Source organism: Podarcis melisellensis (genome assembly GCF_964234715.1).
Source record: "Podarcis melisellensis genome assembly, chromosome: 18".
Lineage (NCBI taxonomy): Eukaryota > Metazoa > Chordata > Lepidosauria > Squamata > Lacertidae > Podarcis > Podarcis melisellensis.
In genome coordinates, this window is record NC_138536.1 from 1322679 (window position 1) to 1345974 (window position 23296).

The 23296-nt window shown below is 47.5% G+C and overlaps 1 protein-coding gene across 2 annotated transcripts in view; it reads left to right on the plus strand.

Annotated features, from left to right (window-relative positions):
• The first annotated feature begins 6931 nt into the window (after window positions 1–6931).
• PTBP1 (polypyrimidine tract binding protein 1) overlaps window positions 6932–23296 on the plus strand; it is a 36193-nt gene continuing 19828 nt past the window's right edge. Inside the window, exons 1-4 of one of the 2 annotated variants that reach the window (XM_081895624.1) lie at window positions 6932–7067; window positions 13904–13934; window positions 22746–22821; window positions 23225–23296. In XM_081895624.1, the coding sequence (XP_081751750.1) occupies window positions 7060–7067; window positions 13904–13934; window positions 22746–22821; window positions 23225–23296 (187 nt within the window). In that variant the 5' untranslated portion in view covers window positions 6932–7059. The remainder of the gene's footprint in view (window positions 7068–13903; window positions 13935–22745; window positions 22822–23224) is intronic. The other variant, XM_081895625.1, reaches the window with a different exon arrangement.

Sequence of the window (23296 nt, forward strand, 5' to 3'; positions counted from 1 at the left end):
AGCAACAAGTTTGCATTTCTCAGAGAGGCCATCAGAGGAGCCTTTCCTTTTGCACAAGGCAAAGGGGTCTGTTTGTCTAAATAAGACACTCAATTTCTCGATGGGGTGGAAGAATGCAAAGAATCCGGAGAGGAAAAACCAGTTAGAGGAGAAGAAACAGAGGCCAGAGAAAGGGGCTATATTTTTTTAACGGGGGAAAGATACTTGCACCTATTTCTAGCTATTAAAGGGGAGTTTTCTCAGGCACGGTGCGGAGATCATGGTCATGGTTTCTCTACCCCAACGCCGGGACTGTGACCAGTTAGATGAGACAGTTTCCTTGAGTTTTTGCACTGTCCGTGTTTCCTAAGGAGATTGCCTCCGCCGCAAGGCATGCGTTCGGCTTCAGCTGCCTGCAGACACACAACACGTTTAAAGGATATTTCTTCCCCCCAAAATAATTCTGGGAACTGCAGTGTAACCCCTCGCTGTGCTACAGTTCCCAGCACCCGGAACAGACTGCAGTTCCCAGGAGCCTTCGGTGGGTGGGAACGAAGGGGGTGAGAAAGAAAGAAAGAAAGAAAGAAAGAAAGAAAGAAAGAAAGAAAGAAAGAAAGAAAGAAAGAAAGAAAGAACAAGTCAGATCTCAGAGGCGGCGAAGTTTAGGAAACAGACATTTCGGCTTCCTGGAACCTTCTGTTGAAGACCTTGCCCACATTGTGCCGAAGGAAGTACAAGAGGGAGACTCTTCGGCGCTGAAGGACAAGTCGTGATGGAGAACTTCTCCTAACCTCTCATCACACGTTCCACCAAATGGACCCATTATGTTTTCTTTTTTGCAAGCGACTGTCCCTGATACAATTACCAGTGCCGTTTCTCTTCTTCAAAATTTTTTCTTCTTTTTATAACACAAATAAAAAACACAAACAGAAAAACAAATTCTTGTCCTATCCTTATTTTCTTAAACATTAAGCAGGCTTCCCCAAGTCCCACCTATCTGATTTTCATTTTACTTCATCTTTATCTTTATATATCATAGTTTCTAACCATTTTTTTTAAATCACACTTAAAATAACTTCATGTTTTATCGCTTACAAATAATATTTTAAAGTACGCTGTCTTCTACTTCTAACCCTACAGCCTATATCCACTTCCAAAGCTATTCTAAGATTTTAATATTAACATGTTTTTCCAAATATTCCTTAAACTTCTTCCAATCTTCTTCCACCGTCTCTTCTCTCTGGTCTTGGAGTCTCCTGGTCAGTTTGGCAAGTTCCATATAGTCCATCATCTTCATCTTCGATAGTTGGTAATCCAGTGCCATTTTTCTGGGGAAAGAGGCGTCAGAACTCACAAGAACCCTTGTTCTCTTATAAAGTGGTACCTCGGAAGCCGAACGGAAACCATTCCAGAAGTCCGTTCGACTTCCGAAAACATTCGGGAACCAAGGTGTAGCTTCCGATTGGCTGCAGGGAGCTCCTGCGACCAATCAGAAGCTGCGTCGGACGTTCGGGTTCCAAAGAACATTAACAAACCAGAACACTGACTTCTGGGTTTGCGGCGTTCGGGAGCCGAAACGTAGAGGTGGTGGAACTGCGTTCCAGCGGGTTATGGCTGGAAAATAACAAAACAAACCCCTGATTTGGTTATTTTCACCGTGTTCTATTTTTCCAGCTGAGCCCTTGGATGACAAACAGCAATGCAGAACCCGGTTGTTGTTGTTTAGTCGTTTCCGACTCTTCGTGACCTCATGGACCAGAGCACGCCAACATCAGGGTCTTTTCCAGGGAGTCTTCTCTTCTCCTGAGGTGGCCAAAGTCTTGGAGCCTCAGCTTCAGGATCTGTCCTTCCAGTGAGCACTCAGGGCTGATTTCCTTCCGAATGGAGAGGTTTGATCTTCTGGCAGTCAATGGGACTCTCAAGAGTCTCCTCCAGCACCATAATTCAAAAGCATCCATTCTTTCGTGATCAGCCTTCTTGATGGTCCAGCTCTCACTTCCATACATCACTCCTGGGAAAACCAGAGCTTGAACTATACAGACTTTTGTCAGCAAGGTGATGTCTCTGCTTTTTAAGATGCTGTCTAGGTTTGTCATTGCTTTTCTCCCAAGAAGCAGGCGTCTTTTAATTTCGTGACTGCTGTCACCACGAAATGCCAATTTCAAAGAAGGACCACGTTTTGTTCCGCTCATTGTTTTGGGAATTAAGCATGCCCGCTTTTAGATGCGAACCAGAGCCGATTTCTGCCCCTCCCCTGCTCCAGAGTAGGCCCACTGAAATTAACAGCCATCTCCGTTAATTTCTACTTGTTTAAGGACCAACGACGGGTGCAAATTTGTGTGTGATTTTCACTTTTGTTTGTTTAAAGGGTTGTTCAGATGCTGTAGACAAGTTGGAATTTAAGGATGGCTTTCTGAAACCACGCCGGGCCGTTTCCATCTGTTTGCTCCGACGGGAAGTTTCCATGACACTCGGATGAGATGAAAGGAGCTGGCGGGCATGAATAAACCATCGCTGCCCTGAATTATTTAGCGATGGACCTTGCGGCGTGCGGAGGGCGGAAAATGATCCCTTCGTCCCTCGTTGATGTTTCTGCCACCTCTGTATATAATATATAAGCCAGCCATCGCTGAACTTTATAATGCAGGCGCCAGAACGAACCGCTTTTTAAAAACTAAAGGAAGCGAATCTTGGGCGTTTGATCGTTTCCAAACAACCTGCTCGTTCGTACGCCGTTGTTTCTTGAATTTATGCCTCGCCCGCCCTCCCCAAGCAGAGGCATGGTTTCAAAGCAAAAAAAGCCATTTCTACAACAGTTGAAAACACTCTTAAAAACATCTCAGGAGGAATGGTTGAAGGAGCTGGGTATATTTAGCCTGGAAAATATGAGACGTGAGAATCACCTAGATAGCCATGTGTACAGTAGTACCTCGGGTTACAAGTCTTCAGGTTACAGACTCCGCTAACCCAGAAATAGTACCTCGGGTTAAGAACTTTGCTTCAGGATGAGAACAGAAATCGTGCTCTGGCGGCGTGGCAGCAGCAGGAGGCCCCATTAGCTAAAGTGGTGCTTCAGGTTAGGAACAGTTTCAGGTTAAGTACGGACCTCCAGAACGAATTAAGTACTTAACCTGAGGTACCACTGTATAGATGATACACAGCCCTGATACAAGCATGCAGAAAGCGAGCTTCTGGAATTCCTACCTTCTGCTGAAAAGCTGCATTAAGGAGCCAAAGGTAGCAGGTCCTTTTCGGTGGTGGCACCCTGGCTTTAGAATACCCTCCCGAAAGAAGGAAGGAGGTCTTCTACAAAGCGTTCTTTTCAGCCCTAGGTGTATTCACCTTTTTGTACACACATATAAAATGGAATGCATTTTTATTTTACCGCATTTTTCGCACTATAGGACACACCGGTCCATAGGACGCACCTAGATTGGGGGGGGGAATAAAGGGGAAAAATTATTTCCCCCTCCAAGGCACGGAACCCAGGGCCCTTCCCCCCTCCCCCAGAACGGGACCCAGAGCGCTGCTTTGGCATCGCTCTGGGAGCTTGCGGGGCTGGGGGAGGAAGAAGCCCTCCGCCAGCCTCCAAACCATGTCGGGAGACAGCGGGATGGCGCGCTGCGCCTCTCCCACTGTCTCCCGAGTTTGCGGGGCTGGCGACGGGGAGGAGCAGGCTTCTCCCCCCGCCAGCCTTCTAGCCAAGTCGGGGGACAGCGGGATGGCGGCGTTCCGCCTCCCCGCTGTCCCCCGAGCTTGTGGGGCTGGCGGTGGGTCTCTCCTGAAGCCTGGAGAGCGAGAGGGGTCAGTGCGCACCGACCCCTCTCGTTCTCCAGGCTTCAGCGAAAGCCTGCATTCGCACCATAGGACGCACACACATTTCCCCTTCATTTTTGGAGGGGGAAAAGTGTGTCCTATAGTGCGAAAAATACGGTATATTTTAGGAGTGGTGTGGAAACTGCCGAAATAAACTGACCGGTAACGGGGAGGATGCCCAGAACGTTGCACTTTCTGCAAAAAAAAAAAAGCTGTTTGAAACCATTTGCCGTGCTGGGGAGTCTAGGTTCTGGCATTTTGTACTACTGTAGCTTGTGGTTTCAACAAAATTCCGCACCACAATAGGCAGGAAATGGCTGGCGTGGTTCCCCCCCACCCCCCTCTCTCTTTTCATAGTGTATACGAGGAAATGAGTAATCAGAAAGGAGCAGCCCAAAGCAGGAAAGTGTCGAAATTATATGAACAGAAAATGCCAAAACAAGATGGAGCCTCGCCCGTTTGCAAAATTTTTGGGAGATTTGGCAGGGTGCAGAATCTGCTGAAAATTGTTCCTTGCCTTTGGGGTTTTTTGATTTAGTTCTCGTTGCTTAATCAGAAGCACACACATCAGAAAGGTTAGGAAAATCATACGGCCGGCCGACACACCATACCGTTAAAGGAATTTGGCTTCCTGGGAATTGTAGTCCCTCACAGAGCTACACTTCCTGGCACCCTTAAACTACAGTTCCCAGGATTTTATTTTATTTTTTTAGGGAAGGGAGTCTTAAATGTGCTTCAAGTGCACGCTGTGTGTGCAGTCTCGTTGTTGTTGAGACATTTAGTGGTGTCCGCCTCTTCGTGACCCCCTGGACCAGAGCACGCCAGTCCCTCCTGTCTTCCACTGCCTCCCCCAGTTTGGTCAAACTCCTGCTGGTAGCTTTGAGAACACTGTCCCACCATCTCGTCCTCTGTCTTCTTCTTGTGCCCTCCATTTTTCCCAACATCAGGGTCTTTTCCAGGGAGTCTTCTCTTCTCCTAAGGTGGCCAAAGTCTGGTTTGCCAGAAACGGCTTAGTCCTGCTGGCCACATGACCCGGAAGCTGTACGCCAGCTCCCTCGGCCAATAAAGTGAGATGAGCGCCACAACCCCAGAGTTGTCCGCGACTGGACCTAATGGTTTAGTTAACTCGGTTTAGTTAAAATCACTGGGTCTGCACTGAGGAAAAGCTTTGTTGACTACAACCTCTGATGTTTGCAACGAGATCTGAGTAAGAAACACACTCGGTTTTCCAGGATTCCTTTCAGTCGCAGAGCCCAGATTTCTGCCTCTTGCAGAAGGTTTGGAGTTTAGTGCCCTGGCGGGCCCGCAAGTTCACAAGTCTCTCGGCTAAATGGGGGGTAGAGGGGAGGGCGATTTCATCCTGCCACGGGCAAAGAAAGACAACCTGGCATTGAAATTACATCCCACCCGGCCGAAACCGAATACAGCCGTGTAACAGAATAAGCGTGCGCCACTGTTGCTGCCAAACAGCTGGTGAACTGGAGACGGGAGCCTGAAATGAAAGCAAAGAAAACTGAATTTAAAACGCCTTTCTTGCATTCCCATTCTTCATTCCCCAACCCCAGGTCTCCTTCCCCAACTACCATGTAGTCATTTCTCCCGGTTTCTGCCTCACGCGCCTTATGTTCTCCCTCCGCGGTTGACAGTAGCTATAGTTGCCATCGAAATTATTCAACCCCCATTGCAAACCAGGTTTGTTTTCGAAAGTTACAGGCTTTCTGCTGTCTGCAATGAGCAAATCGAACAAAAGCAATTGAAATAGCTGGACACAACGGTGGTTCCCCCAAATTCGGCTGGAAATTTCTCCAGGGCCAACCCGAGATGGGAGAAAATTACTGAGTCTCACTGGCCCCCAAAATGGTGGTGCAGGAGCAGCGCCAGCCCCAAAGAGGCAGTGCTTGACATGTTGTTGTTGAGTCATTTAGTGGTGTCCACCTCTTGGTGACCCCCTGGACCAGAACACGCCAGGCCCTCCTGTCTTCCACTGCCTCCCGCAGTTGGGTCAAACTCATGCTGGTCCTTTTGAGAACACAGTCCCACCATCTTGTCCTCTGTCGTCCCCTTCTCCTTGTGCCCTCCATCTTTCCCAGCATCAGGGTCTTTTCCAGAGAGTCTTCTCTTCTCCTGAGGTGGCCAAAGCCTTGGAGCCTCAGCTTCAGGATCTGTCCTTCCAGTGAGCACTCAGGGTTGATTTCCTTCCGAATGGAGAGGTTGGATCTTCTTGCAGTCCATGGGACTCTCAAGAGTCTCCTCCAGCATCAGAATTCAAAAGCATCCATTCTTCAGCGATCAGCCTTCTTTGTGGTCCAGCTCTCACTTCCATACATCACTACTGGGAAAACCTATTATTATTATTATTATTATTATTATTATTATTATTATTATTATTATTATTATTATTAATTTTATTATTATTATTAATCACCCTATACCTTGCAGTTCTCACAGGATACAATATAAAAACACCAAACACGTAATCAAAATAAAAACAACCCCCAGCACATTTTATGGAGCACATTTTCTATGGATATCTAACCCCTCTTTGGGAATTGCTAAAACCTTTTACCAGAACGACTTCCTTGTGGCAGGGAGTTCCATAGTTCTACAAATCACAGAATCATTTCCTGAATTTTTCCTACCCCTTTTTTTAGGGGGACTCAAAAGAGACTATGAAATCCAGGGTCTAAAATTACTTGTTTTGTTGTTGAATTGTCAGCACCTGAACTCGGGGTCCAGCTACAAATGTATTACAGTACTGGAAACATATATAGTTCGATATGCCCGTTCTCAAAATGGCCGCGGGAGCCTCACGTGCCAGGCTTCCGACGCCCGCCGCGTTCGCTTCCAAGACCCATCCACGCGCTTGCATTCTTTTGCCCATACCCAAAATGGCCGCCGGCGGGCCGCCCACGCTGGAAGACCGAGCGGGCAGCGAGGCGAGCCCGCCCCCAAAATGGCCTCCCGCCCGACGCTCGAGGCGACGTCGTCATCGCGCCAATCGCAACGCGCGCCGGAGCCGGAGCCCGCCCCCGTCGCCTAGCCGCACCCAATGGGAGCCACGGAGCGGGAGGAGCCCCGCCGCCCGCCTCGTCAAGGTGACAGCTCCGCCTAGCCAATGGGGCCCCGGCGCCTCAAAAGGAGCCGAGGGCGGGTCCCGCCCCGCGCCGCCATTTTGTGAGTCTATATAACACGTAGCCGTTGAGCCCGCTCCTGCTATTCCAGCGCGTCCAGCTCCGCTTCCCTTTCGGGTCGCCTTCGTGTGCCATGGACGGGTGAGCGGAAGGGAAGGGGAGCGGGGGACGGTTTGTGAGGAGAAATTACCTCAGAGAGAGAGAGAGAAGGGGGGAGGGGCGGCGGAGAGGGGGCGAAAGCCAAGCGCGGAGCTTACCTGAGGGGATTCGTGAGGGGGGAAAGTCCCGCCTGAGGGGAATTCGAACCCGGTTCCGTGAGGGGAGGGGGGGAGAAAACTAGGCCTTCTGAGGTAGAAAGTGAAATATAGGACGGGGGGGGAGGGGGCGAAAGGGGAGCGGGCACGCGCACGCGCGCCACCGCCTCCCTCCCTCTTTCGAAAGTTCTGTATGCGCGCGCATATGCGCTGCCCCCACCCACCCACCCCGCGCGAAAGTTCTAACCGGCGCGCACGCTCCCGATCGGTGAACGTTCTGAGGGGGCGAGCGCGCTCCCGCGGCAACGTTCGATCCGCGCGCGCGCGCGCGGCCCCGACGTTCTAAAGTTCTTCTTTCGCTGCTCCTCCGGATAAAGTAAGGGGTGGGGGAGCAGGCCGGAGGAGCGTCGGAGGAAGGCGCATGCGCTTCAGCACCCACCTAAACTCACAACCCGCTCCGTGGATGCTCAGTCCGCCTGTGTTTCGAACCCACCCGTGAAACTTCGTTCCCAAGTGTCTTAAGTCTGCTCTTAGACACGCCCACTTTTCTCTCACTTTCCTTCTAATTCCCCTCCCTTCCTCTTTCCTTACTCTGCCCCCCCCCCAAGACTTTTTGGGGGGGGCGTTTACATGTGCATACCCTCCAACGTTTCTCCCCTGAAAACAGGGGCGTCCTATTCCATCCCCTCCAAAGCTTCTTTGCGGAAAATAGGGACGTCCTATTCCATCCCCTCCAACATTTCTCCCCTGAAAATAGGGACGTCCTATTCCATCCCCTCCAACGTTTCTCCCCTGAAAATAGGGACGTCCTATTCCATCCCCTCCAACGTTTCTCCCCTGAAAAGCGGGACGTCCTATTCCATCCCCTCCAACGCTTCTCCCCTGAAAATAGGGACGTCCTATTCCATCCCCTCCAACGTTTCTCCCCTGAAAATAGGGACGTCCTATTCCATCCCCTCCAACGTTTCTCCCCTGAAAAGAGGGATGTCCTAAGGAACAGAAGGACACGGGTGGCGAGTGGGTTAAACCACAGAGCCTAGGGCTTGCCGATCAGAAGGTCGGTGGTTCGAATCCCCACAATGACGGTGTGAGCTCCCGTTGCTCGGTCCCTGCTCCTGTCAACCTAGCAGTTCGAAAGCACCTCAAAGTGCAAGTAGATAAATAGGTACCACTCCGGCGGGAAGGTAAACGGCGTTTCCGTGCGCTGCTCTGGTTCGCCAGAAGCGGCTTAGTCCTGCTGGCCACATGACCCGGAAGCTGTCTGTGGATAAACGCCGGCTCCCTCGGCCTATAGAGCGAGACGAGCGCCGCAACCCCAGAGTTGGTCAGAACTGGACCTAATGGTTAGGGGTCTCTTTACCTTTAAGGAACAGTGGTACATTCCTTGATTTCATCAGAAACTGAGAGTGTCCCCGGAAAATAGGGGCGCTTATAGGGTCTGCTTATGCCTCTTAAGGATGCAAGGACCCTTAACTAGGGGGGTGAGTCCTGCTGAACTTTGATGCACTCGGGTTTGGCCTTCTGTTGCAAGAATATGTGCCCTATCTCATGAATGAACCCAAAATCACATGAGACGGTTGTGAAAGGCCTTTGAGCGATCTAAAAGAAAAAGGGAAGTCCGTGTGTGCAATCTTGCACGTGGGTTAAAAAGAGAAGTTGGGGGGTGTGGAGAAGCCACAAGTCTAGCAAAGGGCAGTGGGCGCTTGGGCAACAGATTCGAGCGCTGGGCTGGATGACCCTCATGGGATATTTCCAGCAACTACACGGAGATGTTTGGGCTTGATCCTGGCGCCTTCTGCGTGTGAAGCAGACGCTCTACTGTTGAGCAATGGCCTTTCCCAAAACCGGGAAGCAATGGCGGCTGGGAATAAAGCTGTGTGAACTGAGCGATGGGTGTGGAAGAAGAAATAAGGGGGTGCAAAGCTGTGAAAGGATGAAGAAGAAAATTTTTGGGGCTTGTCTCTTCAGTCACCCTTTAATGTACTTAAGGAACAATTAGTGGCTTGGATTATCCTCATTAGCCTGATACAGAGTATACCTTTCACTCCCCATGGTTCCCATATTGTCTGTACTCTCCCATCTTCTCTGAATTACAGCTTTGCAGGCTTCCTTCCTTCAGTCGACTTGCTTCAAGCACCCCATTCTATGGGTCAGGGTAGCTGCCTCCTTCTCCCCACGACTTATATTTATGAAGCCTGTGTTGTGCTTCTCCCCCACTTCCTATCCTTATCTGGAAGCACATTTTCTCTTCTGAACTGCCCCTTCTCCAATGCCTTCTCCCTGAGTACCTGAAGTGTTTGGTTGTGAGCCTTTCCTCAGTCTCTTAAGTGTACTAAAAACCCTGTTCACTTCTCCCTTACTGCCAGGATAGATGAGAACTTTAAACTCATTCTCTCGCAAAGGAGTTCCATTGTCAGCATACTTTCCTGGAGATCATTGATTGACCTTGGGTCAACTTTGTAGATAGTTTTTCTCATTGCCTTGGTGGTAAGCCTGTAACTGCCTTGCAGTAACTGGTTGCAGTACTTTGCAACATGGGCAGGCCACCTTGCAAGATATCTCTCTCCCCCCCCCCAAACTATAACCCTGAAGCCTAGCAAACAGAAGTAATATACAGTGGTACCTTGGTTGCTGAACGTAATCCGTTCCAGAAGACTGTTCGACTTCTGAAACATTCGACAATGGAGGCGCAATGGGCGTTTGGCAAAGTCAATGGAGAAAATTGAAAAAAGCGCAGCAGAAGCCATTCGACTTCCGAGGCTCATTCAAAAACTGAAGCATTTACGTCCGGGTTTTTGGCATTCGGAAACCAAAACGTTCGGCTTCCAAGGCGCTCGAAAACCGAGGTACCACTGTACTCCTAACAATTAAGGAACAGGCCATGTTTGAAATTCCCCGGGCATGTTTTGCTACAGACATGGGCCCAGTTGCGACAGCGTGGAGATTTCTGGGTGTCACGTTGGTGACTGACATCTCCATTGAGCCACCTGACTCACGCACAGTCCTCCATCCACACATCAAGGAAAATTAAGTGCAGGGCTGAGTACAGATAATTTGACTCTGTTGCTGCCTTTCCACAAGCTACCCAAATGGAACTCAGACCACCGTTTAAAAACCTCTGCCTTAGTCATAAGTTAATACCGTTTCCATTTCCACTGTGTGTGTTACTCCTCCTTGCATACAGAGACACCCTTATGTACTCTTTTGCTTTGGGGGGGGAAAGGATACTCCATTTTAACCCTACCTTGTCTGCAAATGAAAGTTTTTGTGCAGTTTCATTGCTTCCCTGTCTGCTACTTAATTCTAGTTTTCTAGTTCATTCTTCATGTGGCTTTCCCTTCTGTTGTGTGGGTGCCCATTCAATGTCCCACAGGCTGTTCCCTCCCGCTTCCTCCCACTTTGAGTGTGCCAGGAAGCTTCCCACCTGTTTTTCTCTGCATTGCAAAAAAAAAAGGGGCTTGCTGGGAAGGTCCTATTTCTGCCACACCCTTCCATTTACCTAGAAAATGCTTCCTCCTATAATTTGCATGCGAATCTAAGTTTCCCCTGCAGGCGTAGTTGGGTGGGGATTTGTTGCCTAGGTGTGGAGAGCAATGTATGCCTGGGACTTCTGCTTTTCTTTTGAGTCACCTTTTAAAGGTGACCTTGAGAACCACAATAAACTAGTCAGTATATTGTCCCTGGCAGTTCCAGTCCACCGAATCTGTTCTGTCATTCCGTTTTGGTTCAGAGGTTGAACAAAGGGAAGTTATATTTCTGAGCCAGAAATCAAACTTCTTGGGCACCAGCCCTGTATAGAGCTGGAAGGAAGAAACCATCGCATCCGAGTGCCACTTTAAAATTCCAGTGTGACCGAGTGCACGAAAGTATTTCAGCCCTGGTGCCACGTTGCAAAAAATAATAATTCTGCGTCAATTGTCAATCAATTGATTTCAACTTCTATTTCCTATTGATGGGGTGAATGTTTTTTCCACACACACAGTCCTTGGTGAATGTGGAAGGAATATCCAATAAAAACAAGGAATATTTTCAGATAAATGGGAATAGGTCCCTTAAACTATGATCAGCAACCCTTCTTTACCATTCAGAACCATCTGTACTCCCAAGCCTGGATCACATTGTCTGCTCTCCAACAGAGCCTCTTATCTTTGTCAGGAATGAACCTCAACGTATTAGACCAAATCAAATACATGAGTGTATCTGGGCAAATCATTGAGGATTTCCACGGCTTCACTGTGGCACCAGGTGAATAAAAGGAAATAGAGCTGAGTATTGGCATAGTGATGGCATCTAGATCCTCAGATGACCCAAAACTTGCATTCTGTTTGATGCAGTTCTCTGTCTTTAAGAAGTGATAGCTGACTACCACTGATAGATGTAGTTTTGCAAAAAAAAAAAAAAAATCAGTTTCCTGATGGGAGGCAAAAAGTGGACTTCCTTTGGTAGGAAATCTGTCCATTAAAATGCTGAGCCTCAGGAATTGGTCCTGATAACAAAGTTCCTTTGGCTGGCAAAGTCCATATATTACGTTTCCTGTAAGTATCTCCCACCCTCCCACTCCCAGCCTTGACTCTTCCACGGGAAATAACTCCTTCAGTATGTTTTGTTGGAGCCCTGTTGATTTGCCTCGAAGATCACGCAAAAACCTACATAAAATAGTTTCTAAGCAGCTAATAACAATTTCTCATCAGGTATTACTGAGGTTTTCCTGAACCTAACAGTTGCTCGGTTATGATCAGTTTAAAACCATTGTCTCAACTTGCTGCGTGAAAAAATAATAATCCTTGAATGAGCCCTTCTCCAGAGAAGCAGGAAATAAGAGTCATTGCTCTCAGAATAACTTTTGAGAGTTATTCTGTCTTGGGAATTTCCTCCTATAGATGAACAGAAGCAAAATGGCTTTTCAATAACCCTGTATTTTTTTTATCTCTTATACAATTTGCATGATGACGAAGCAGCGAAAAGCATCTCTTTGGCTGGGCTTCTCTGCTGATTTCACAGATGGGTTTAATTAGTCCACTTGAACTAAGCATTCAAGATCTCAACAAAACCCATCTGTCACCGCTGGCAATTCTAAACACCAGTGGGATTGTAAAAATCCTGCGTTCCCTCACTTGAGCTTTTTCTTTTTTTAAAAAAAAAGCCAGTGGTTCGCAATGGCAATTGCTGCTAGCTTGTAGTACTCCTGGCAGCTAGTCCTGAATCAGACTTAACGCCAGCTGTGAACTGCTGGGGGTGAGGAGTCAGAAGTTGGCTTTTGAAGAAGAAATGCGTGGGCAGTTGGGGCAAGGGAGCCCAGTGGTTTGCTGGGATTAAACACAGAGGCAGCCTGGCCTGGTTTCTTTGAAATTGCCAAATGAGATCAATTGAAGTGAGCACGGGGAGTGGTGAAGTAAACCTTTTGTCTTAAAACTCTAGGTGTATGGCAGTACGGCTGTCTGTCTGGCCCCCTTCACACACAAACGCTAAGCCAAACCATGGCTTGGTTTGAGCAAGCAGCCACTTGCTGCTGTGTTGAGCTAAGCCATGGTTTGGCTACTGTGTTGTCCGAACCCAGGCTTCTGGTTGAGCACTCTCCAGATGAACCCATGAACTGCAACCAAGATTTGTCCTGTGGTTTCCAGCTTGTGGTTTGGGTGGACTCGGCCATGAGCCTGGATTTCTCAGGCATCCTGAGCCAGACTGTGGCCTAGCGCAACAGCAAAACAACCAAGGGGTAGACCCATTTAAATTCATAGGCTCATACGAGTTGGAAGGGACCCTGCGGATCACCTGGTCCAACCTGAATATGCAGCTGCCCCACATGGGGATCGAATCTACAACCTTGGATTTGTCAGCACCACACTCTTAACCAACTGCAACCATGATTGCCATTCTGAGAGACCTAGCAGTTTGGGGTTGCCACCATGTGCTCTCATTTTGGGATCATGCGTCTCTGAGGGACCTTACAACCTGCAGTGCGGCCCTTCTCATTTTCCTTCTGTCTTTCCCCTTGTGACTAACACTAGGGCTACCAGCAGCACTGCAGTCTTGATATGCTGGGCTGGGGAGAAGGGGGTGAGGGAACAGAAATAATCTGTTGGGACAAGTACGGACCCCATTGCTTAGGGAGCCCAAGCTCTATAGTCAGGGCTGGGAAGTTTCTTGAGTAGTTTTTTCCCTTTGATACAGTGGAAAAAGATGGACTCAGTGAGATTAGAGGACCTGATTCTAGACATGTATTTATAACAAGGGTGTCTGCAGAAAGGGATAAGATCTCAATGTCCCTTAATAAAGAGCAACTTATGCATCATTAAATGCAAAAAAAAAACCTTGGTTCTCTAAGCTGGACAGAGCTGGGTGGAAGGTTAAGAGTACAATTTGAAACAGTTCTTGTTTTCTTCACAGTAATTAACGTAAGCCAGCAATTCTCCTTTTGGGGGTGAATTGTCACTATGACTTACAGACTGAGATGTGACTGCATGTAACACATCTGCCCTTTTGACTTGGAAGTTGTGTTGTATTCTTAGAAATAGCAAGCGCTTACCTTGTTATCCATGCTCTTTGCTGTTGGAAGAAATACAGTTCGCTGTCTCGTAAATTTCTGAATACCTTTGGCGCTTGGTTCCTCATCACTATTTTAAGCATACAGAGTTTCTTGCTAAGAGTTGCATAGTTGTTTTTTTTATACCTCCTGTATTTGAAAACCAATCTAATATTTTATGTCTTGTCCTTCTCTTACAGCATTGTCCAAGATATAACAGTTGGTACAAAGGTAGGCCTTTTTCCTCCTTTCTTTCATTGCTTCAGCAAATGTATGTTGTCCTGTAAACCACCGCATTCTTACAGAAACAAGCTGCTTTTAAAAGAACTGGTGTTTTGTGACTTCTGTTACCTGGTACGAGGCTGATATAGTCGTTTCTACATGTCTGTTGTGTAGGAACTGGAACACACAACGGTAGGGAAATGTCTGGTGTGTTTTCAGGCACACATTTCAGCGTGTGCAGGGTTGTGGTGTAGGCAGACTTAAGGCTTATGTTGAGCAACTTGTGTTTTTGCTAGAACCCCAAGATCCATCAAAAAGTTCAAAAGACATCCACTCAGAAATAAAAAATTCTGAGCACAGGAATTTGTTCAGAACAGCATAACATAATGGTACTCAGTCTTTCTACAGAAAAATCCACTTCTGGTTAACACGCACACACTCAGCTTCCTTAATTTCAGCTGTATGAGAGCAGGGGTGTTTTGTTGCTAGTGTTAAAAGTCAGCAATCCTTGGCAGTTTCCTCCTAATCAAAAGTCATGCATCCACTTTGCCCATTTAGAGTGGTCCTTGAATGTTCTGTTGTATGCAGGATGTCCTTGACAATTCATAGATAGCTTGGTGATTGAAAATATAAAACAACATTGCTATTAAAGAAGTCTGGTGAGAGATCTGGACGTATTTCTCCCCGGGAAAGAACGAGTCCCTAATTTTAGGGACAGCTCCAGCTGCCTTGACGCACACCCCAAGCCTGTATTGTAAAGTTGGTTTGCGATTAAACCACCACCTATACCCTGGGAGCACAATAACGCCTGGCCTTTTATCCTGCTAGTTTCGACCCAGCCTTGAAGTAAAGCTTTTATCTACAGAAAATGGCAGTGGTTGGAACAGCGGTGGAGGCAGCATAAAAGCTGAGACAGCAAACCTCAAGGAAAGTAAAGGATAGGATGTGCTGCCTGGAAGGGATGTAGTAAAAATACTAGACTTAGCTACTGGTAGGAGTGTAAAGATGTGTTCCTTACTTAGTTGAGAGCAGTGGCACCTAGTTTGCAACAGGCTCCTGTCTTTTAAGTTTGAAATATAAAGAAAATTCTGCCCAGCAAGACCTCTGGTTTACGAAAGCTGGTTAAAATCACTTCTGAAGGCAAGGGGGGGGATGAATGTTCAGCCTGCTGTAATCACAACTTGGAAAGGAGATGGGAACCAGGAAGCGCTGTTGACTTTTGAAAGGCGATAGATCATAGGATGGGAGCTGTGCAGGCCTGTTAAAATCCTAGGTGATCAAACACTGAAGGCTGCTGGTGCCTCCATTTTCTCAGTCCTGGCCCATCGCTGAGTAATGAGCCCCTGGCTGTTCAGTCATCGGCTGGTACCTAACATAGGGAATAGAAATAATTATTTTAATCGCTGGCTTGCTCTGAATCCAGGAAAGAGAATGTGAAATCATACCTCATGGCAGACCACCGAGCCTTGGGTGGGGGGGACCCTGACGTTTTCCAAACCCCTCCCCCTTTGCCACGATGACTGAACTGCCTGTGTCCCACTATACAAACGCCACAGGCTCCGTAACGCCTTTCATTGTCCCCTCCTTTGCGAGCCGCGCTTGAGAGCAATTAGCTCTGCCTGGCTGGATAGACCTGGTTTTGTAGGGAAGCCAGGATCTTTGCCATGGGAACAGCAATTACGGCTTCGGGCCACAGGCCAAGAATGTGAGCGGAGGAATTCTGGCCCCTCAATTTACGGCTTCGGTTCAAAGGCTGCAACAGGCTGCCTCTTGGTAGACCCTGCTGGAGCGGGCTTGGCCACAGATGGGAGCCACATGTGCTGACACAAAGGGATATTGACTCACGCAGACCTTTTCTTGGCAGTCTAAAAATATGGGAAACACGTAGGGTATGCAGTTAATGTTGCTGTATATGTGTGGAGGTGCCCATCTGCGCTGCAAATGGCGAAACTCCCGTTTCCTTGGTTCTGAATGTATCTGGCACAACTTTTTCAGTGGAATCGTTGCTGGGAACAGATGACCCGAGTGACTGGGAATAGGAGTTTCCCTCATTTACATCCGTGCTAGTATTTGGGAAACGTTAAGGTAGACAAGGTCTTACCACCACAAATTGCAAGGGGGTGTTTGTGTGTTTTGGATGCTCCATCTTGTGTAAAATGCCACACTCCCTGCAAATGGAAAACTAGCCACTTGCAGTCGGAAAGGTCTAGAAAGTCGTGTTTTGTAATGCAACAGCAGCCTGGCTTTCCTTTTGCAGTATGTATGTCGATGTAAAGGGAGCAATTCAAATTATAGCCCTCACCTTTAGCCTTGAAGTGGTTCATTTTGCTGTGGCCTTGTTTATCCTCTCAATAAGATGCTTATAGCTTTGTTGATTCCTTGAAGCAAATAGGTCTGTTTTGTGTTTAACTTATACACCAGAAGCCTTGTTTGTGAGTACAGCATAGCCATCAGAAGTAGCTTTTCCATGATCTTTCCCCACTCATAAATATACAAAACATATCCATCAACAAATACATTCTATGCAACCCCTTATCCCTTAAATACCCAGCACATCCCTGCACTCTGCGGGAAAGTTTATCCTCCAAAATCCAAAGTTCTGAGGCCTGTTCCACAGTAATTTGGAGCCGTAGTTTTGCGTGGCTGCCTTCCTGTTTTGTACACTCCCTGGAAACAACTGAAGATTCATTTGTTCAAACAGGATTTTCCAGCTGAATAAATGAACCTTTAATATGAGTGTTTTGTTTTGTTTTGGCTATGTTGTATGTTTTTAAAAAACTTTTTTGCAGTTTTTCTTGTGCTTCACATTTATTGTGTAGAAGACAATAAATAAATCAATGATGATAACCAATAATAGAAAAGTTTACGGCAAGCAGTGTGCACTAATATCACTTGCATAAACGATCCTCACTGAACTTCCTCATGATAATCCTTGATACTCAGGTTATCACAATTCGTAAATCACGAGAGAACTCGGATCAAAATCCCTCTGCACCGATAATGCAAATATATAAAGTGTGTATGACCGTAGATCTGCTTTCACTGTTTGCCTGTAACCTCTCTGCCTTCTAAAAGTTCTGATAGTAAAATTGCAAAGGGGTGGAATCAAATAATCGTAAGGGCCTCATCCTGTGGTGACGATCCCAGTAGGATAGCCTACAGCAGCTAGGTGCCCTTCAGGTGTTTTGAGTCCAGCCGGCATGAGCTCCAGCTAGCATGGCTGTGTTTTCCGGGGTGGTTGGGACTTGTAGTGCAAAACATCTGGAGGATGCCAGGGTGGCGGAAGCCACTTCCGAGCAAAAAAAATGTGCTTCCATCTTACAGACTGCTAAGCTAATTGTAATCACAAACTGAATCTCAGATATAAAACACTGGGCTATGTTGCACTCAATTTCTTGCAGAGAAATGTGAGTACAAGTTAGTTCTGATTTCATTAGTTTGGTTGTACGTTCCTGTTTGCCTAATTAAAGTTATTAAAGTTTTTGCTTAGCCTCTTGAGGTTATTATCGAAGCCGGTAGTAACATAAAGCCTTACTGTTGGGAGGGGCGCCTCCTTCAAATGAGAAACTGACTTGGATGTTCCCTTCATGAAATAAACAGTGTTTCTATACTGATTGACTCTGGCCCGTACTAATAAAAACACTGTGGGAAAACTACCAAATTTGATGTAAATGAAAAGCATTCTAATTTTGCAAAGTCTTGCCTTGGGTGAGGCTGGAGCCATCAAGTCAGTACTGTACAGTTTTTCACTTCCATGTAGAAAGGCCCCTTAAAACAGTGGCCTTTCAGCATGTGGAAGAAGTACCAGGTGACTTGGAATCCCCCCTTATACTGAGACAGACCATTGCTCTATCTATTGTCCTATTGGTTCTGAATAGACCTGGCGGTGGAGCAGTGATACTGCTAGGAAGTTTGCAAAGCTGAGCAGGTATTGCAATTAAATGCACCGTGCAAGAACTGAAGAACCCAAGTTGCCCTGGTTCTGCTAGGCGCTAATTTTGTTCCCAAGTCCTGTTGGCATCAGTTGAGGCGGGAAGCATCCTGACTCTGTGTATGCCATGTGCTCGGCACATGTTTTCTTCCTTGCTAAACATGTCTTGGAAGCATGTCCCAAGGTTCTCAAGCGACCCACTTCTCTGCGGTGACCTTGGCCTCAACTCTGCAAGCTTTATTGGGATTCCTGAGCTTTTATTGGGCGGCCGTCCTCTTTTGAAGACTGCCTGGGTTATTGGGAACAGAAGCTGGCACAGGATTCTCCTGCGTTCGCCACAAAGCTTGGGTCCTGCACAGTTTTGGGCATGTTACCACTAGTTTTACACGTCAATCTTGGTTCATAGGCAAAGGCTTCAAATCACTACAGTGTGCTGTGATCGTTCTAAAATGTGATTCTGTTGCTTGGTTTCAAAATGGGGAGGCGTGTTTCTAGCCCTCCTGTAACAGAGGTTGGCAGCTAGCTGTGTGGCAGGCCAATTGGGCCCGCCATAGACCCGAAGGGCCAAGTTGCTTCCTCCTTTGCCTTGTCATCATACTATTTTTCCATAACAAAGGTGCAGTTGTGGTCCGTGCCTTTTAAATATAAGGCCCATCCCAATTCTTACATAACCTGGGCCCTAGAACAGGGGTCAGCAACCTTTTTCATCCGTGGGCTGGTCCCCTGTCCCTCAGACCATGTGGTGGGCCGGACTATATTTTGAAAAAATAATAATGAATTAATTCCTATGCCCCACAAATAACCCAGAGATGCATTTTAAATAAAAGGACATATTCTATTCATGTAAAAACACTGATTCCCAGACCGCCCGCGGGTCGGATTGAGAAGGCGATTGGGCCGCATCCGGCCCACGGGCTTTAGTTTGCCTACTCCGGCCCTAGAATTATGTCTGGCGCAAAGTTTCCCCTCTAGATACTTTTTGGCAAGTTCACCTAATTGTGTGATTGCAAGGTGAGTTTGCGGGAAGTTTTCAACATAACGCTAAAACCTTAATCTTTTGGGTTGCAGCCAGTGTTAGTTGCACTCAAAGTAAACTTGTTTAAATTGAAGGACGTGAGTAACTGAGGCCCATTCGTTTCCCTGGGTTTACTCTGAGTAGAACTTAGTTTGATGCAGCCCTTTGATGCAACAACCTGTCTAGAACTTCTGATTCCACCTTTCGCTGTGTAGCCGCTGAATTTTGCCAGCTGTTAAGGAGCGCTTTAAAATTGGGTTTAGGTCGGAACCATGGCTTGTCCCCATAATTGTAAAAGCTGCAGGCAGCTCGCTTGGGTGTGGAGTGCCCTATCAGACAAGCATGACTGCATAACTTTGGTTACTCTGAGCTCAGGAATTCTGAGCGGTTAATAACAATAGCCACACCCCTCAGATTCGCTCAAAGGGCAGGTTTGTTTCATGGCGTGTCTCCATAGTAGCTGGAAGGAGTCTGGCTGGGGCATGGAGAAGGGAGAGCAGAGTAAGACTATTATTTTCTCTTTGCCTCTCTGTAGTTGTGAACAGAACTTTTAAGAAATAGGCATATGCTGGTTGCCTGCTCTAGGATCTGGCATTAAAAAAACACACATTATAGGCCTCTGTACCATTTGAAACAGCAATACAGTATTCCAGTACAGTGATTTATGTCTACAGTGAATGTGCAGTCTCATTGGTGGAGATCTGTTTTGCCCTCATGCTGAATGCAGAAGATTTTTTTATCTGGAACGGGTAAAGAAATTACAATGCATTCCAAAACTATACCTGGCTGTCTTAGTTCAGGCATTGTATTTAGCAATGGTTTGCTGTGGGCCATAATTGAGGCTATCGCTCTTCCTCTGGAGGCAGCTGCTGTGGGAATGGCTATAGGAATAGCATGGAGATGAAATATGAAAGTGGATGTGCAGGTCTAAATTGCGGGGTTGCTGAGCCCACAGGGGAAAGCAGAGAAGCAGTTTTAAAAACGTGTGTTTGGCTGCATGTTTGGAAACACCTGCCTTCTAGCCTAGGGCCAAGGCAAGCCGTCGTTCAGGCTGATGTTTGACCCCTGCAGTTTGGCCCCCCACGGGAAATACAGGAATTAACCTATCCTTGGTAGAGAGAGAGTGCAGCCTGCAGCCATAGGGGCAAAATAGCAACCCCGAAGGGCCCACAGAGAATGTACATGCTCAGAGCTTGATCAGGGGTGTTGGCCAGGGCCCTGCTGTTTGCTTTGGGCAAACAAAATCGAGGCGAAAGGCCCTTAAGTGTTTCACTTCCTCAAAGCTTGCATGGCGTGGCCTACTTTAACAGGTTAGAGGTGTAAAGTAATGATGAGAGGTGGGAGGTGGCGAATGGCGTGAAGTAGAGGTGGGAGGTGGTGAATGGCTTCTTACATAGCCGCAACTGCTGGGAATGTCAGCTGGGTTCTGCACCCTACCAGGTAGTGTTTCAGCTAACAGAAAGCTTTCTTCTCCTGCTGTATAGGAAAGGGGACACCCAGTCGGCTTCAGGAGAGTCTGAAAAGGAAGAGCAACCAAGCTTTGTTAACAAGGCCCCATTGTGTGGCCGGTTGAAAAATCTAGGACAAGATAATCGTAGAAGGCAGCCGTAGAATTCGGGGTGGGCGAGGGGGCCCTTTCTGATTTAAAATGTGCTGATATACCCAGGGCTGGGAGTCTGGAGCTGGTAGAGACTTCAGATACGTGGGTGCCTTCAAAATATGAAGCCTGTTAGTCTTGGGGTTCTTAGATCCAACGGCAATGTCTGCGCTATTACAATCTCCGTGTTAGAAACCTCCCGGCGCTGCCGAGAACACCCCAGCAGGACTCCTGATGAATACACTCGCACAGGGGTTTAAAAATCTGGTTTAAGGTTTATACAGTCGTACTTTGGAAGTCGGACGGGATCCGTTCCGGAAGTCCGTTCGGCTTCCGAAAATCATTCGGAAACCGTAACACTCACTTCCAGGTTTCAAGATTTGTTTGGGAGCCAGGGCATCTGAGGTCCAAGGTACGACTATAGTGCAGATTGCGGTTGCTATTCCAGCCACTTCTGAGGTTAAAAACCAGCTCTTCCTTAGCAGCTGGAGGATGTTGGGGGGTTGGCGCATTACTTAGCTGCTTCCTGCCACAGATTCCTGTATGTTTGCCCTGCAAATTCTTAGTTGGGGGCAGATTACTTTAATGCCAGGTATCAAATCTTCAACTTTGTTATCTCCAGCAAAAACAAAGGCAAAGGAACTCTGAGCAAGCTCCTAGTTGTGGTTTCATGAGATGTTTTCAGTTGGCACTCGGAAGATAATAAATGCCATCAGTTAAGCATCAGGTGCTGAAAGGAGCTCTACTGTTGCTGTTCTGGGTGTGCCTCCTGACTCACACGGAAATGTTAATAGGCATCATTCTCTTCCAAGTCTCTGCTCCAAGGTAGAACTGCCTAGTCACAAATTGCACCCCTGCTTCTGTCCTTGACTTCCTGCCTTCACATTGCAGTGTTTGCCTTGAGAGGATGGAAGGCTACAGGGTCTTAAACAGACTACAGTGGTACCTTGGTTGTCGAACGTAATCCGTTTGACTCCCAGAACGGTTCAGAAAGCAAGGCGCGATTTCCGATTGGCTGCAGGAGGTTCCTGCGCCCAATCGGAAGCCGTGTCGGGAGTTCAGCTTCCAAAAAATGTTTGCAAACTGGAACACTCCCAGGTTTGCGGCGTTCGGGAGCCAAAACGCCTGAGTACCAACGCATTTGACAACCAAGGTACAACTGTATTTGCTGTCTATGTGCTCTGGTCAAAAGAATCAGCACTCTTAACTACTTTTCCCAACCTGGTGCCCTCCATATTATTTGGACTACGACACAGCCATTTTAGCTGGGGCCAATGGGGATTCATAATCTAAGCCATCCACAGCCCACCAGGTTGCAGAAGACTGCTCCAACTGCAGAGCCCATTTGCCCACCAGCTGATTCATTGTCTCACTGGGATCATTTCACAGTTGTGGAGAAGCAAACCCATGCCCTCCTGCCTTGTGAGTTTTTGCACGCTGTGAAGGGTGCGTGTCTGTAGCACTCATGCTTCTTGTTCTGAGGTGTGTGCTTAGTTACCGTAAACACTGAATGTGTGAAGGCGGTAAGTTTTTGAGAAACATAAAAGTGCCAGCAAAAAGGGCTGTTTGCTTGAGGCGTAAGCTGCTTGCAGTGGCAAGTGCGTTCTCCATTTGGGTAGGTTGAGTGTAATGGCCTCGCAACTTCAACCTGCATTAAAATGGTGCAGGTAGGCTTTCAAGCCTGCCTTCATAGCCTTTCCTTGCCTTGACCATGCCTGAGAAAGGTGTCCAACATATTATAATTCCAAGGATAGCAGAAGAGTTTGGGTTTGATATCCCGCTTTATCACTACCCGAAGGAGTCTCAAAGCGGCTCACATTCTCCTTTCCCTTCCTCCCCCACAACAAACACTCTGTGAGGCGAGTGGGGCTGAGAGACTTCAGAGAAGTGTGACTGGCCCAAGGTCACCCACCAGCTGCAGGTGGAGGAGCGGAGACACGAACCAGGTGCCCCAGATTACGAGACTACCGCTCTTAACCACTACACCACGCTGGCTGCCTTTGAGAAAATAAACTTTACCCTTGGTTATGGGCACTACCAGGGTAGCTCTGCCCTTTTACTTCCTAGGTTTCTTAACGTTGACTTCTCCATTTCATGTGGTTGAAAGAAGGGGACGGGCTTGGAAATTCCGGCTCCCCCCTTTCCCCGCCCTTCCGCTCAATTTCTCTCCCACTTCAACTCTGGATTGTCCTCCTGTTCTCGTGGTTCCTGTGTAGAATTTAGAAAAGTGCTGTCAACTTACCTTTTTTTTTCTTCTCTCCTCTCTTTCTCTTCCAGCGGGGATCTGACGAACTTTTCTCTACTTGTGTCACTAACGGACCTTTTATCATGAGCAGCACCTCTGCTTCTGCAGGTAACATTGCTAGCCCAAGGAGTTCAGCGCTTTCCTGAAGGGCCCAGTTGTCAGCGAAAGTTAGCCCTCTTCCTTATATTCCCCCTCCCAGCCACCGCCACCCCCAGTATGCTTATTCCTTCGTTAAAGCAACAGCCCTGCCCCCAAGGAAGGAACCTCTGCTGCCTTGTTAGATTTACAAGTTTCAACAGACTTGCAGCCCGCCCCCCAACCCCCAGAACGAATACCTTGACTTTAACCTGCCCCAGAGCATCTCATTAAAGATGTGTTTATACTAGCGTCCCGCACAGGTAAGGGCAGAGGACAGTTACCAGCAGAAGATAAGATTGCAAGCATACATTTCAAACACCCTGATATTTTGGCGTTTAACGAGGGGTCTGTTTTTTTGGGTCTGCTGTTTCAGGCATGCTGCTAGGATCACTACACAGGGTGCTTCTTGACAGCTGGGAACTGAATGATGCCTCTTTATTCGGGG